This window comes from Drosophila suzukii, chromosome 2L, assembly GCF_043229965.1.
Source record: "Drosophila suzukii chromosome 2L, CBGP_Dsuzu_IsoJpt1.0, whole genome shotgun sequence".
NCBI lineage: Eukaryota > Metazoa > Arthropoda > Insecta > Diptera > Drosophilidae > Drosophila > Drosophila suzukii.
The window spans coordinates 814,051-830,716 of NC_092080.1; the positions used below are offsets into that span (position 1 = coordinate 814,051).

General features: G+C 44.9%; 1 protein-coding gene across 1 annotated transcript in view; it reads right to left on the minus strand.

Annotated features, from left to right (window-relative positions):
* ds (dachsous cadherin-related 1) overlaps positions 1-16,666 on the minus strand; it is a 72,035-nt gene that overhangs the window by 47,892 nt on the left and 7,477 nt on the right. Inside the window, exon 2 of the mRNA XM_017089323.4 lies at positions 14,207-16,201. Within this exon, the coding sequence (XP_016944812.2) occupies positions 14,207-16,099 (1,893 nt within the window). The 5' untranslated portion in view covers positions 16,100-16,201. The remainder of the gene's footprint in view (positions 1-14,206; positions 16,202-16,666) is intronic.

Here is a 16,666-nt window from a genome sequence, read left to right on the forward strand (position 1 = left end):
GTAAACATTTTGTAGGGGTAGTGCAATGGAGTACTTAATTGAAAGTTTTAAGTATGTAACAAATATGAAAGTTGAATCTTAAATATTTTAATGGTATCTTAAATTGTGTGGAGCTATCCAAGCCAGCAGGTAACCCTGAGCTCAGTAGGCTACAATAGAGCGGCATCCCAAATTTAGAGCCTCGAACTCTGGCAGATCCAGAGATCCAGGCGTTTTTATGGCGACACTTACACCCCACGTGATACTGATCAGCGTGTGCACTGTAATCACAGAAATACCATAAACCCCGATATTTTTCGTTTGATCTGAGGCCAAATTCGACATTCGTTCGGCTAGGTTCCTGTGCTCTTGTCCCGCTCTGTCTCTTTCGTTGGCAACAATGTTGCCAAGGCGTGCGCGCAACAAATCAAATGCTGACCATGCAATGCCATCAACAACAACACAAACACCAGGCACCACAATGTACAACATTTATGAGCAGCGCCAGCTGAACTCACCTCGTCCCAGTTCGAGCCCCTCTTTCTCTTTTTCGGCCCCACCTGGGCAGGTATTCCTTCAGCTGGTAGGCAACGGTAACCAACACATGCGAACAACCTCCGAAGGAGGGAGAGAAAGAGGTGGCAGCAGAGCTGCAAGCAAATGCGAGAAATGCAACAAAATTAACATCATCAGACAGAAATAATCTATAATGAACATAAATCTCCTTTCAGCGTGGTGAGCAGAACAGAGGGGTCTTCACGGAGGGTAACGTAACATCATGCTGACTCCTTTGAGGAAGTACAAATTTACGTTTGGTGTTGAAATGAAATGCTAGATCCCAGAACTGCAAGGGCACTGAGCGAAAAGTTTAAGAGGGATTACAGAAGGGTACTTAAGCAAATAGCAAACACATGCTAATGACAGGAAGTGCCATTTCTTTGTAACTACAAGTCTATGCATGAAATATAAATTAAATAAGTGTGTTGTGAGAAGATAATGCCCAGTGCTCTATTACTTCATATAACAATAAAGAAATTATGGACACATTCTCAGCTTACACTGAGAGAATTTTGATGGGAGAACTTAATTAAAAAATGTTGTAAGGTATAAATAAGTGCAGGCAAGTTTCTAGACCCAAAACAAAGCTGCATCCCAAATTTGGAGTGTCGAACTCTTGCACTTCCAGAGATCAAGAAGCATTTGTTGTGGCAGCACCACCTTAACTTCTCTCACTGCAGTTTCAGTTCGATCTCCATTCCCAACTTGTTGCTCTTCCCTCTCCCTGTCCCACTGTCTGCCCTCTCTCTACCGATCCTGCCCACTGTGCACGTGTGTTGAAGCCTTTTCTTGGCCATCTTGTGCTTCTTCTTGGCCACTCTTGCATCTTCAGCTGCATCATCGTGTTGTTGCTCGCGCTTGTTCGTTGTCGTGGCTGCCGCCGAAGAAGAAGAAATATTTTAGAAATTTATGCGTTTCTGATAAATAGAGGAAATGTCTGCAAGAAAACGATGGCAAGCAGCAAGAAGCAGCAGCAGCAGCAGGAGAAAAAACGCGGACAAACGGACAGAGCAAATTATTAGAAATATGCGAGTTTAATAACCAACTCGAGCGATCTCTCTTGCTCTTCTTTTCTGGCCTCTCTGTTCAAAATTTATTAAGTTGTCAACTGGCAAAAATGTTGGCAATTTCTGCCCGTCTGCTGCGTTTTAAAGAAAGAAGTTAAAGTCCGATCCGCAATGAAGCGCCGCTGGTGGGCCTCGAGTGTGATTACTCCACCCATTTCCACAGCCGTCTCTTTCCACGCACATTGCCCCGTCTCTTTCACATTTCCAACCGCCTATTTGGTATTCTTTTCGCGAGTCGCGTTTAATGAACTTTAACAAATGTCAACAACTATGATTTGCTGTTCTTCCCCGCCAGCTTTTCGATCCCCTCCAGTGGCGATTAGTCTCGGTCCTAATTTGCATATTTAATTTGCTTTATTTCTGCGTCTGGCCAAAACAGCTGTGACTTGGAAATTATATTTCCGCTTTCCATATTGGTTCAGCTCTCGAGGTGCCCCTAATCACCTACCGAATGGAGACATTAAGGCAAATAAATTAGCCAAGATTCTAGGCCCTGGAATGGCCACCCACTAGAGACTAGCAGCAGATCCAATATTTGCGCTCTTTAAGAAGCTCAATTTCAGGCTCTTTGGGAAGACGAGAGCTGCGCAAATAGAACGGCTTGGCAGGCAACTCGTTACTCCAAACACAACGAAGGACTTGCCTGGGCAACGAACTCGAAGTGCATTTGAGAATTAAATGTTTGCTAATTCGCTTGATTTCCGAGGGTGCACTGGGAGAAATGTTGGGGGAGAACAAAAGTTATTTGTCATTTTGTAAAGGAAACTAAGATCTTTACTGTTGGAGTTTCGACTAATGAAGAACCCTGTTACAGTATATTATACTGAAGATCTATATTTAATTGAAGGTTCTACAAGGCTTTAGGTAACCCTATTTTTCGCTCTATCCCTGCGATGTTTAACCTTCGCAGCTTGGTTTTTTGAGGTAAACCGCAAAGGGAACCGTCCACAAAAAACGTACGAACAATAAGAAAAAATCGAAAACCAACAAGGCTCAGATCCGAATGCTCCAGAGAGTTCCCACTTTCGGTTTCAGGCCTCGTTGCAAGGTCCTAAAAATAGCCGGAAAGCCAAGTGAGCCACTTAAGATCGGCGGTTCTGGTGGTTCTGCGGTTGTATCATCAGGAGCACCACCTTGACTCCTCTGATTCCGATTCCCCAACCAGAGCTCATCCCCAGCGACATCGATTGTGTTTCGTTTTTTTCGAATTTTTTCAGTGCGAGTATTGTACGCAGCGGCTTTCTGATCGAAGCTTTTTAATTGTCGACAATGTTTGTGGCAAGTTTTTAATGAAATTCGTTTGCCGGTTGTTTCTGTTGTTTCTGTTTTTTATGTCTGCGGTTTGGTTCTGTGACATTGCAGCGTGTCCTCCAAATAATTCATTAACACTCTGTCTTGTTAAGTTTAATTTGGGATCGGTTGCCCCACTGCGTACCCCTCTGATCGTTCTTGTTCCTTGTATTTTTATGGAAGTGAAATGAAAGTAGGGACTTTTGTTGGCAGCTCTTTAAAGGAAGAAAATCTCTTAATCCGCCAATCCCAAGTGTATAAAATTTCAAACATGCCAGCAACGATACACTTTCCTGTCGATCAACCAGCGCCCCGCTCTTCTGCCGCCCCTGGCTTTCTTCTGCTCTTCTGAAGAAAGAACCAGAAGAAAGAGCAGCGGAGAGTAGAGAGCAGACCCCGCCAGAGGTAATTTGATATTTTCGTTCCCTTTTTGCTGGTTAATGAGACGAATGCACAGAAATTTATGATCCGGTAAGCAGGCGCAGTTTTGTTCAGCATTCAAATCTGGGCATCCGCATAGGTCCGCCCCTGCTCGCCCAAAAGCCAGGAGATACAGTTAGAGCGGCCCACTTGATTGATTGATGGCAATTGACGGCGCTGTCCGGCGCAGAGTGATCACAATTCGACTAACGAGAGAGCCCCACTGGGGGCAAACGTCATAAATCCACTAATAAACAGCAACCATAGCACTCGGTGGTACTGCCGGCGACCACAGCGAATAAATTTGTCTGCAGAAATGAAGCCACAAAAAAGGATTGCAGCCGTAAAGGGGGACCGAAATGCGGAGACGAAAGGCCCGGCAATTGTGCATAAATAAGAGTTTAAATAAGAGAACTCGGGACGCTTCGACACCCCGAACTTTGCAGCCTGACACTGAGCACAACAGTTACTTTTCGAATTCATCCGCAGCGTGGATCAAAACAGGGATACACTGTGAGAAAATGGGTGCATATTTGAATGATATATATAAATGTGACACACTAAATTTAAGAGCATCGTTCTACAGACGAGTGTTATTGTCCCAGGGACCTAATAGTTGGTTAATGGGCCTACTTTAAACCTTACAGTATCACTAAGATTTGCAGCCTTGCACTTCAAGCACCAGAAAGAAGATGGTAATAATTTGAAATCTAAGCAGAGGCCCAACTTACACCTCAATAAACGACTGTAATTTCTCCTGGTGTACCACTGCTCGTTCAATTTGCCAAGTCGAAAAGAATTTAACGCTCGACACGAGACTTTTGCAACTTCATGCCACATAAACTATAAGGAAAACAGGCTCGGAGATCCCAGGCTGCAACCTTTTCTTCGACTCTGGGGAATTCTCTCTTATGCCTCGGCCGGCCAAATTAAAATGTTCTTTCAACTACGAACTTTCGACAATAAATTGAATTGAACAACAAAAGGCGAATGCTGGGGACGAGGGGCAGGCCTGTGCCTGCGGGGATCCGAGAGTTCGACGCGGTTCTCCGGTTCCCCGGTTCTCTGGATCTCTGGGCCCTGGTCAAAGACATTTGTCATGTCATTTCTGGCGGGGCAGGAAGCGACATGTGGAGGAGAATCGGCGAAGAAGAGGAGGAGGATCCCTGCCAGAAAAGGATGAGTTTATCGATACGGCGGGCAGTACCGCTAAGGAAAGGAATATCTAGAGGAGTTACCTTCAAGGGTGTCACAAATTCGCACTGGGAGAAAAGGCGGGGGGAAGCTGAGAAATTGGGGTCGCTATCCGCGAACGCGTTATCGCTTCACAAATTAACAATCAGCGGCAATAAAAGTTGTGCGTTTGTTTATGGTGGGTCTGAATAAAAGGCAGAGGGGATGGGCTCGAAAATCCAGATGAGGAGGCGTGCGGGCCTCCAGTCCCGAGTTATCCTTATCGGGGGCCACTCGCTGGCCTTAACAAATTCAATTAAGCATTTTAATATCCGAGGCCACGGAGGTGTTGCACTCCGGACACTGAAATATTAACTTGATTTAATTTATGAATTGCCCGCCAGTGGCAGGAAGTCGATGTGGTAATTTATGGAACTTCAGGGCAAACCGAAGGACCCAGAAACGATGTGGGTCAAAGTTGGAGAAGCCCTGAGCAGGCAGTTCCAAGCGGGTTGTAAAGGGGTCTGATAGTGATATTACAGAGAGAGAAATACAAGCAAAAACAGATTAATCAAAAATTTTCTTGGAGATCTATGAATCGATAATCAAACTTTTTCGAGAGATCTATAATACTTTAAGTATAGTGATTAATACTCGACCTAGTTTGTAAATGATAGATGTATTCTAGACTGGGTTCATTATTTTCACTGTAGTGTAAGGACGTATTGGACTCACTGCCTCAGGGGGAAGTTCTGTTGGTCTCTGACTTTCCTCAAGGGCATTTACATCTGCAGCCGAAAAGAAGGGGGTGGGGCTGGGTGGAGCCTTGGCCCGAGTCCCGTGCCCATTTTTTCTGCAATTTCCCTTTGTTGTTCCCTTGCAAATTGCAACTGCAATTACACGAATTTTGGGGGCTCTACAGTTATTCCTGGGTCGGCTTTTGCCGGTCCCTTGCTTTCGACACGTTCTGTCCGCTTTCAATCAGTAATTTCTGGCCCGGCTGCCTTTGTTATGGCTCTTAATCAATAACTGTGCGGATATGCCCCGCATATACCCTCCACCGCGTCTCCCCTGCTCGGTTTTTGGCCGGCCCTCGGGTTGTCGTGGCAGCCCATCAACATGATACAATGTTGCAGGTTTTATTGAGGCAGCGGCACCCTGAGAAATGGGCTCATGCGATGATATCTGCCCAGCCGATGATGATTTCTACCTCTTGCGTTAATGTTATACATTCAAGCCGTCTTCGAAAAAAGACAAACTCTTGAAAAACGTTGACAATACCTGAAGATGGATTTGATTTATGTCCGCTCAGCATACATATTTCCAGTAGCGAGCCGAGATAAACACTTCCCATGAGCACTCAAATCAACTAATCGCCGTAATTTTTTAGCAGTCGCTGCTTTTTGTGCTGTGTTGCTTTTGGTCTCTGCATAAGTCGCCTAATAATCGGGCATAATTCATTATTTATGTGTGGCTCCGGCCCAAACATAGATATCTTGATAGATCTTTAGATCTTTGGACACCACCGACAAAGTGCCAACAACGGCGAGGAGAGACAAAAGACCAGACAAGCCAATGACTGTTTAAAAATTCAACGAAAAATTATCGTTTATATTTCGCTGTGTGCTGTTTGCTTTTCACATATCATTTTGGCATTAACTTCTCTTCACGCACACGTCGATCGGGCCAAGTTATAAAAATGATTGACAATTTAATTTGCAAGCCAAAAACTCTTGTGGGGATTTATGAAATACTTGGCTTTGTATGGGCCGTGTTCTACACACAAAAATATGCAAATCCGTTTGGCCATAATCATCATCATCGCCAGCATTCAGCAACAATGGGCCAGATTCGATGTTATGAATGTTGGCAACCCACACGAGGAATTCTGTTTCTTTTTTTGCGCCACAGGCTGGTCAAGATTTTTCGGCTTTCGGGAAGTGTGCACTTGACGAAAAATTATTATAGATTGTGATGGTAAAAATTTGTTTAAAATATATGTTTTCAATATATTATCAACAACTTATATAAAAGTGAATTGAAAAATGCATCTTTAGTTATAACAGATATTCAACCCTTTTTTCTAAATTTTCCTGGCTGCATTCTAATGCATTCTGCTCCTAGTGTACAGGAAAGAATGAAAAACAGATTCGGAAATCTGTAAAGTTGGAAGCACAGCTCTCCGCCGGTGACGACAAATGAGACGGGAGACAAAAGACAGAAGACAGTAGACAGTAGACAGCAGATAGGAGAATGCAGGCTGCAGGCTTCAGTCTACAGGCTGCAGGCTACAGGCTACGGAGAATGGCAGAAGGGAGCCCGAAGACTGGTCGAGATGCACGTATGCAGATTGCCGGCCATTCCAAACCTCGGCGAAAAAGGTGGAAAAAAAGAAGGAGAAACGGGAGGAAAAGCAAATCCCCAGCTGGGGCACAATGTTTTGGGATCAAGCTGGGTCGGGATTGGGACTGGGACTGGGGGATTTGGGATTGGAAAAAGCTTCGCTCTGTGTCTCCGGCTCGCGTTGAGCTCCCCTTTTTTATTTGTCTCTGAAATCTTGTTTGCTTAAAAGTAAAAATAATTAACTAATTAAAATTGTGAACCCGCTTGTTGCGGCTTTCGTCGCAGGACTTGGGTTGGGACATTAGGGCCAAATAAGCTGCCAGCCTTTGGCTGCTGACTTTTCTTTTTTTCTGCCTCTGGTAAATACTTTTACAGGCAACAACGATATGCAAAAGCTATCAACAGAGCATCTCTGGCCGGGGCTTTCCAGCTCCGCAGACCTGACTTTGGCTCTGGGTTTGGGCCTGGGCTCTTGGGCCTTGTAAGCTGTTGATATGCTCATTTAGAATCGCACGTTTTTTCCCCAGAAGTTGTTAAGAGTCTTGGCTCTTGAAGGGGGCGGAGCGATTGCATTGATTGCCATTCGCATGCAGATGAGCTGGGCAGAAGAATCGGAGACAGAAGACCGAAGACTGAGGACCGAAGATAGTCGCAACACACGTGGCTTGACCTCAGACTTTGGCAGCTCATCTCAGCTGCGGACTTTGACTTCCACTTTGGCCCATCAATCAACACACTTTCAGTTTTCTTTTGTGCCTTAGTCTGTCCCCCAAAAGGCGAAAAATAAAAGACCACAAAGTGCTAGTAAAGCTCATCTGGCGGCATATTGATTTTGGCCGACAAGTCTGGCTTAATGGACAGCGAGACGAGTTAATTGTTTGAGCAGGGCTAGCACTTAGATCCTCAAAAAAAAAAAACTAAGGAGGAGAAGCCATTTGTGATTGACGGACCGAGGATTAAATTAGTGGCCAGAATTCGCCAGCGTTAGAGGTTCGACTACGCGATGACCTTCGAATCGGATGCAGATTGTAAACCGCTTAGACCTTCCCAGTCTTTTGTTCAGAATCCAATACTTGGTAATAATTTATTCCGGCCATAACTTTGCTAAATGACTGAGTTGGACCCACGTAATTCGTTTTACGACCGCGGCTGTAATTATTATACTTAATTTAAATTAACTTTGCCAACTTGACGCCGTCGTGCTTAATAATCATACGTATGTATGTTCTTGTAATTACTTTTTAGCACCATTTAAAAACACTATTTTAGTATATTATATTTAAACGACTAAATAAACTTGATTAGTGGCTTCTAGCTGTTATAAGATACATGACTAAAATAAGTAGCTGTTTAAGTCTTTAATGGAATCGCCAGCATTCCTATTTTGACCTTCGATAAGTTGGGAGTCAAGAACTATTTTTAAAATTATTAGTATAGATTAAATTTTATTTCTTCAGCTAGACTGGCCTATATTGTTAACCGATAATGTATATTTATTTATTGATCACAGCCCATAGCACCCTGTTCTACTTGGCCGCTGAAATGGGTGTAACCTCTTCGGCTGCCGGGAATTCTTCACTTTGGCATCGGCCTCGCGAATCGCGCATCTCCTTTTCCCGGCTGTCTCCGTGACTTGGAGGAGCTGTCTTCCCTCCGATTTTCCGTTCTTCGCTCCTTTCTCCGCTCTTCCCGCGGAAGACTCGGCTCAGAGCTTTGAGCTCTTGGCGGCTATGCAAATGCAGTAGCCAATGCCCTCGGGTTGTTGTGATGTGTGCGCGCGCGTTGAGCATTTCAGATCCCAGAATCTCCATCTCGCCCCCTCTCTTTCGCTCTCTCTCGTTCTTTCTCTTTCGCGCACCAGTGTGTGTGTGCGCTTTAATTGCACGTTTAAAAGCAGCCACAGAAGCGGTAATTACTAAATATGGCCACAGAGGCAGCCACAGGAGCAAAGGCTCACTGGCAGAAATCAGGGGTTCAAAGGCAGCTTTAAACGCTTAGAGCTGTGGCAATGTCAAGTGTAAGAATTTTTAAAATGATTCTTGTTATCAGTAGTATTTTTTTTAAACTTACGAAAAATTAACATGACATTTAAAATAAGTTTGTTAGGCAATATTTTTTTAGGTATTTTTCGATAGCAGGGTTCTTCCGAGCATTAGATTTGGTAAAGAAAAGTATCAACAGCATACTACCTTCTTTTTATTCCCAAAATAAACTTTTAGCATTCGGAGTACATGCTAATATTAGAAAGCTTTTAAATTTCATATTATAAATTTTCCTCAGTGCACCAGCTCTGAGGCTTGGTCAGTGGCATCCACAGTATTGCACGCGTGTCTGGCTGCCTGTTGTCGCGTTTGGACCGCAAATTGATGCACATTTGATGCGTCGACGTCGCGGATTCTCTGGGTCCTTCTCCCCTTGGCTCATATATGCAAAATGAAAGCTCTTTCTCTTCGGAACGCCTTCATAACCCCTTCTGCACCACTTCCCCACCCCCTTTCTCCTTCCTTTGAGCCTATCAGTTAAGGTTTATTGATGTTTTGATAGCGATCAGCGCTCTCGGCTATTTTCGCCGTCTTCTTGCTGTTCTTCAGCTCAATGGCTCATCGGTTCCTCGGTGGCTTCCTTATGGTGTTTGTTATGGGCCAGGAGAGGCGATTATCTCCCGATGCTTAACTTGGCCCGCAAAATTGTGTCAAAAATTATGTTGTCGTGTGACGGCAAATGGCCATTCAAGGCTCTTATCTCGGTCTCCCCTCGCAACTTAATTAAAATATTAACTCGGAGCGAGAGGGAGACGGAAAGTGGGTTCTTTTAGCCATGTGGCTGGAGTGTATTATGGAATCACACTAAGGAAAAAAGCTGAAATCGTATTTCATAAAAAAAACCGGCTACGCCATGATTTTCCAACCATTTTGTCTTGGCCCAGAGATAAAGAGAGAGAGGGAGAGTACGACAGAGAGAGAGATATCTTGGACATAACTATTTCGCTTCAAACCGCTGAATTTCTGAATGGCAGCGACTTCAGATCCGTTCGCCGTGCGGCGAATTCGAGGTGAGTTTCTCCAGTTCTCTCTCGCTGTCTCTCTGGGCAGGCATTTATGGAATGTGAGCGCTCAAAAATGCGTTAAAGGTGTTTATAAAATTAAAATTGTGCAAAACAAGTCGCGTAAACGCAGAGAGAGGAAATGCTCTCTGGAGAAGAGAGAGAGACTCTCTCCCTCTCGCCGAGAAAAACGCAGAGATATAGCCACATAAAAGGGCATCGCTTCGGTGTTTAGAAAAAAGTGAATTGAGCCGAGAGACAAAGAAAATTGGTGCACACTGAGCGCCGCATACGCAATCAAGGAGAGGTGGGTAAAAAGGGGGGCTGGTGGGATCAGAGGGGGCGGGGCAGAGGCGCAACGAGAGGGGGAACCTGCCACTTGCACCCTCCGCCAACTGAAAACCAGTTCAGTGTGTGTGCGTTTGTGCGAGTGGTTGTGCATTAGAGGAGCGACCACATAACTTGGCCAAATGGGCAGATCGTGTTCCCTTTGGCTTACCTCGACCCCCCTTTTCTCTCCTGCGGCGCCCCTGCACCACCACCCCCTTGCAAGCCAACATTGTAATTGTGGGAGCCACCCGAAAATGAGATTTACGTAGATTAGCCAAACAATGCGAAATTACAACACCCAAGAACACGCGGAGAAAAATGTGAAAAGGGAAATTTTGAAAAACTAAAATAACCTTTTATAATCATAGGTATTCAAAATATATTTTATTAAATAAACTGGTTTATAAAACATTAAACTACGTATTCTTTTAGTATAATATCACATATTTTTTCTTAAACAACTCCCTCTGCTTGCTGTATATCTTTAGGTAATCCCGATAATGAGATTTAGAAAAACCTAAGTCCGAAGATAGATCTACCTCCCAAGATTTCTCTCTGTGCAACAGCAATAGCATCTAATTTCGATGTTCGGGCAACTTTGTATACCCCGAACTTATTCCGAACTTGTTGGCAGTCCGCTGTTCCAGCTGCCAATCCGTTGGCTTTCGTTTCGGGTGGAGAGCATGGGGGATCGGATCGCCGGAAGGGGCAGGCAGAATGTCTTAGGAATCTGCGAGTGCAGTTCCCACATTCCCCCCCACTCTCCCTTTTCCTCCTCGCCCCCCATGTAATTGCCTGTAATTTAGTGTGTAACTGCAATGGCAACAACAAATCTAAGATGACAACAACCACACGACGAGCAAATTATGCTGTCTTTTTCCACTTTTTCTACTTTTTCACTTCTTTTACCATTGCCAGTGCCAAAAGGTAACTCCAAATTGGGCGGAGGAGTTTTTGGGTAAATCGAGGGGCGGAGCGGGGCCGGCGGTTTGTACTACTTAGTTTTTCAGTTTCTTGTAATTTGCATAATGAGATTTTAATTTTTACGCTCGCATAATAATCCCAAACGATGCGCAGGAGGGAGCGAGATGGGGCGATGAGTAATCCCCCACTACCACTCCCACTTGGACGCAAGTTCGTTGCCTAAGTCTTTTGTTTCGTGTCCCGAATTAAAGTGTAATTTGGTTGGCCATTAGTTGGTCAGACGCGCTAGAGACGATACTGAGGAGCCGGAATGGCGGCATTTGATCGCCTCTAATTAAATAGCATTTCCGCTTCTTCGGCTAGAAAATGATACAGCGGCTATAAAGGCAACAACAGCTGCTCGGAATGGCCAAGAAGCAAAAGGTGTGGCCTGGTAGAAATTGAAGGGAAGGTAAGAGGGAAAGGGTCCAGAAGATGGCCAAAAAGATTAAGAAATGCACGTGTGAGAGCCCAGAATAGATCGTTTTTAAGTTAAGAGTTTTATGCTGAAGAATTCGCGTTTCTAATCTAAAAACCACTGAAAACGAAAGATTGCCTGAATACATTTTTTCTCGTATGAAAAGTAAGCCGCACAAAGTTTTCCCAAATTAGAGTAGTTCCTCTCTTTTTTTCTCTCGATTCCCAGCAGCTTCTCCCGCAATTATCTTCGATAATTGCAAATTCCTTTCGATGGCTCGGATCCGATGCAAACTTTTGGGCCAAAACAATGATGAGCAGCTGGCCAAGTATTTCGGCTTCTCACTAAAAGCGAGTGGCAGTTATTCCAAAGAGTGCTCTCTTTTAGCCTTCGGGGATTCGGGGACTTTGTGCAACTATTTGTGGCTTTTGCTTTTAGAATTATTGGTTTTTTTCGGGCAGCAACTCCCCTGACTTATATGTTCGTATGTGATTCTTTCAACGACTTTTTTCCCTTGCTCGTTTTTAATTTGCTTTAGTTGGGGGCCATAAAAAAAGTTTGTTGGAAGTCTGGCCCTTTGGCCAGAGCTTCTTGTTTCACTTTTTTCTTCTCATTTATTTTTTTTCATATACGAAATTCCGATTTTGCGTTTTTTTCAAGTTTGGGTTGGGTTTTCGGGTCTTTTATTGTCTTCACGACCACAGATTGGCTTCAATATGCGGCTGAATAACAAGAAGATCCAGAGGAGGGGATCGCGGGCATTCGAATTTAGTTTTTAGGGTCTCGACTTCGGACTTGGGACGCATTTTATGATTATTGAGCTCCCAAATCGCACCAGATACTGAAAGATCCCTTGTAGTATGGATGGTTATCCATCTCTTTCTCAATTCTTTAGATTGCCCAGTTCAGACCTCATCATTTCAGTTTCGGTTTCTGTTATTTTTATTTTTGCGTGAGCCAATTATGCGTTTTGTATTTCATATTTTCGTTCGTTTGTGGTTAATTTTCGGGGGGCAGGGTAGCAGGGGCAACAAGTCTGCTTTTCCTCCATTGTAATTAAGGAAACGTGACTTTTTGTCAGATTTCATCAAATCTCTTCGTTGTCGAGAATTGGCGTTGTTACTCGAACTTATTGTTGTTTCGTTTGCTCCGTCCCGGTGTCCGTTAATTTGGTCTCTCTCACGTTGTTGTACTTTTGATGAGATTTGATTCGATTTGATTTGCCTTGATTTGCGGAAATCATCTAAGCCAACGAAGGCGAAGGGATCAGGGTAGTTAAAATAAAATTAGCCATTAACTCGATGGGCCCTTAGATCTGCCAATAAACTGACATTCCAACTAACTAGATCTGTGGTGATTCACCAAGTGAAAACTCGGGGAGGTGAACTAGGCTCAGGCCTATGATTAATAAAGATGCATCCCATTGTATTTCAAAAAATTCCTAGTCAAGAGTATGGCATTCCTCGGTTCTTTTTCCTAACTTTTTGTTGTAAACACTGCGCTGAGTTGAAACTCGTGTTGTTGTTAAATTGCTGGGAAGTTTGGAATCGCGGCTACATTTTCAGTCAGTCGGTCGCGGGTTTTTTTCCTCCGTTTCGTTGTCGGTTTGTTTTTCGTTGTTTTCTGAGAGACAAGAGAGGTCACATTTGATAGTCTGAACAAAAATCTTGTCGACGTCTCGAGACGCTCTTGTGCATATAGGTATATATCTATGTGTTCAGAGAAGAATGGGTGATCTCCGCCGCCGAAGAGGAAAGACCGAACAAAATGCCTTCGTTAAGCGATGCCAACGGTTTTGGGCCTTGTTGATGTTTTTTTCAAACTTTTCCCCTATTTTTTGGGCTGCCCATTTTGTTTTTGTGAGCGGAGAAAAATGTTATAAAAATGTAATTACCCGATGATGAATGGATTAACTACAAAAGAGTGAGAAGCCTGCTCTGCTCAGGGTGCGGATGAGGATGGTAGTTGGGGGGATTTTGGGTGGTGTTTTTCTGGAGTGGGGTACACGAACGGGAACTGCCTGGAAATTAAGCTCAAAGAAGGTAACACGAGTTAACAATAGCTTAATTGCAAAACCGTTTGAAGGATACCCTTACGAATATATTTATTTATAATTTTAAAATAAAATTGGGTGTTCTAATCTGAAGAATTCTCGGTTATTTCCTATATGCATTCAATTGAAGTTAAATTCCCCATCTATTAATACCTAACCAACATCACCAACCGTTACCAACCTCATCATAATTTCGACATACCCTTCCCAATCTAACTGCACTCGTGGCATGCACCGCTTCCATCTAACTCCCCTTCCCCTCACGATTCCCTACGGACTTCGAAGTCGATGTTTGAGGCCCGATGTCTGATGTCTTATGTCTGATTTCTGATGTCCAACGTCCGATGTCCGACTGACTGACTGATCTGACTGGGAGCGGGTAATTGATGCATGAGATTAGTTTTGGGGCCCAAGTACGTGGAAAATCCATAAGCGACGCTCGTTGTTGTGGATTCGAGGCAGTTGGCGAGACAAACGTTTTAATGACCCACCCGGAAAGTGGGTCACCATTGGAAAAACGGAGAATCGGGAGTTGCAAATGGGAGTTGGTAGTGAAACTAATGACTCACCTTGAGAATGCACCTGCCCACGGGTTCGTTCTCGGCGACGGAAACGTTGTAGAAGCTCTGGTCGAAGATCGGTTCGTTGTCATTAACATCGTGGATGGTCACCAGAACGGTGGCGCTGGAAGACATTGGGGGAACTCCTCCGTCCCTGGCGATAACCGTAAGCTGCGGCACCGGTTCCGTTTCGCAATCGATATGCGATCGGGTTGTGATCAGGCCCGTTTGTTGGTCAATCTGAAACCACTGGGCATGGGTTTCGGGTGTTTCGGCGAGCGAGTAGCTCAGGACCGAGTTCAAGCCCTCATCGCGATCGTGGGCCAGAACTTGGAGAACCGATGTACCCGGATCGGCCACCTCCATCACATTGGCGTGATAGAGATCCTGCTCGAACTCTGGAGCGTTATCATTGACATCGGTAATCCTCAGAAAGATCGATTTCGAGGCGTGCAGAGGCGGAGTTCCCTTATCGGTGGCTATTACACTCAGTGTGTAGTTGGAGACCATTTCCCTGTCCAGCGGAAGATGAATTATCACCAAATAGATACTGTTATCCCTGGTGGTCAAGGCGAAGTGACCATCTCCCCCGTTCAAAGTCACATTCACGTTGGCGTACTCCGTTTTCGAATCGGGATCATGCACCGAAATCCTGGCCACAAATTCCCCTGGTTGTGCGGACTCCGAAATTTTTGGAGATGCATCATCACTGAGGAAAATCACATTTATCGTGGGTTGATTGTCATTCACATCGGTGACTCGTATGGAAACAAAGGCTGTCGTCTCCAGCGGTTGTTCCCCATGATCCTTGGCCACCACCACAAGTTCATGCAGCTCCTTGGTCTCAAAATCCAATGCCTTGTTAATGTAAATAGCTCCTGTTCGGGGATCTATGCGAAACATTTGCTCCTTGTCGCTTTGCCTTCTATTGATCGCATACTCGACCAATCCATTCTCATCGGCATCCGTGTCTGATGCATAAACCTGAAGGACACTTGTACCCACAGTGGCATTTTCGGGTACCGTGGCAAAGTATCTGCTCTGATTGAAGATAGGTTGATTGTCGTTTACATCCTGAATGGTAATATTGACAGTCATGAATCCCCGCAACGGCGGAGTTCCGCCATCTAAAGCTTCGATGAGGAGGCTATAACCTGGGGTGGTTTCTCTATCCAGGAAACCACTGATCTGCAGGTCCAAGTAGAGAACACCATCCCTTTCCCTGTGGGATGACAACCTAAAGGCGTCGTTAACATTTCCCGAAACGATATTATATCGCTGGGTATTATACGGTTCCAGATCGAGATCCCTGGCTGGGAGCAGAGTTCTCTTGACCTCCCGCGGGGTGTTCTCTGGGAACTCTATGTGCATCGAGGGTTGTGGGAACGTGGGAGCGTTATCATTCTCATCTTTGACCGTGACCAGCACTCGAATATTACGACCACTCAGGGGAATGGCCACCAGACTGTACGAGGCCCGAGTTTCTCTGTCCAACTTGACCTTGGTGCGGATCTCCCCCGTGGCCCGATCTATGGCCAGATCCGTTTCCACTCCGGCCTCCGCCACGATGATATATGGCGGACCACTGTCGATCCCATCGAAGTCTCCTATATAGCCGATCTGATGATCCACCGCCACGCCTTCGAAGACCTCGAGCCTCCGCTCCCTCTCCTTATCACTGGAGGCAGCCTGTGTGAATCCCAAGAGTAGAATCATCAGTAGATTCAGTAAGATACTCCTCAGCATGTGCGAGGGATGTAGGGCGGGTGGCGAAGATCTCGATTTCATGATGTTGCTGGAACGTCTCCGGCATCTATGGAACATCGTAAAGTCCTTCGGCTGGTGGTTCGCCGTCGTAGTCCTTGTTTCCCTGGCGGCTGCCGAATCCAATGCGGCTTTCATGGTTGATGGATCCACTCCGGGTGGATTCTCTTGGAAAAAACAAATAGGAGCTAAGAGCGTCCTTGACTGAGGTTGCCTCCTTCCAGCATGGCCATTGGAATTCTAAAAGGAAATAAGATACATTTATATTAAAATAAAGTTTAAAACACACATATCTTATCTTTAACTGAAAATAACTCCTTATTTTAAGCCTTAAGCTAATTTAATCAGTATATGCTCCCCAGTTATTCCCATTCTTTTTAGCAGCGAAATAGTGACAAATGTGCTGACCATAATCACCGCCCACACTTGAAGCTTTATGCCTAGACAAAAAGCCAACTTTGAGAACCCCCAGGAGAGGAAGAACCCATAGTTGCGGCTAATAGACTGATAACTGCCCCAATGCGCTTAGCTCCGCCTGATGACTGCTATGATGATGATGGTATGGATGGGGATGGAGTAGGAGGTGCTGAGGATGGAGGCTTACGCATGGTGGAGGCATTTCCATTTGGCCATTTGGGGGAATTTGAAATGCTAATAGACGGCCGAGAGAGATCAGGAATGAAGACAAAAGACGCGGACGATGCC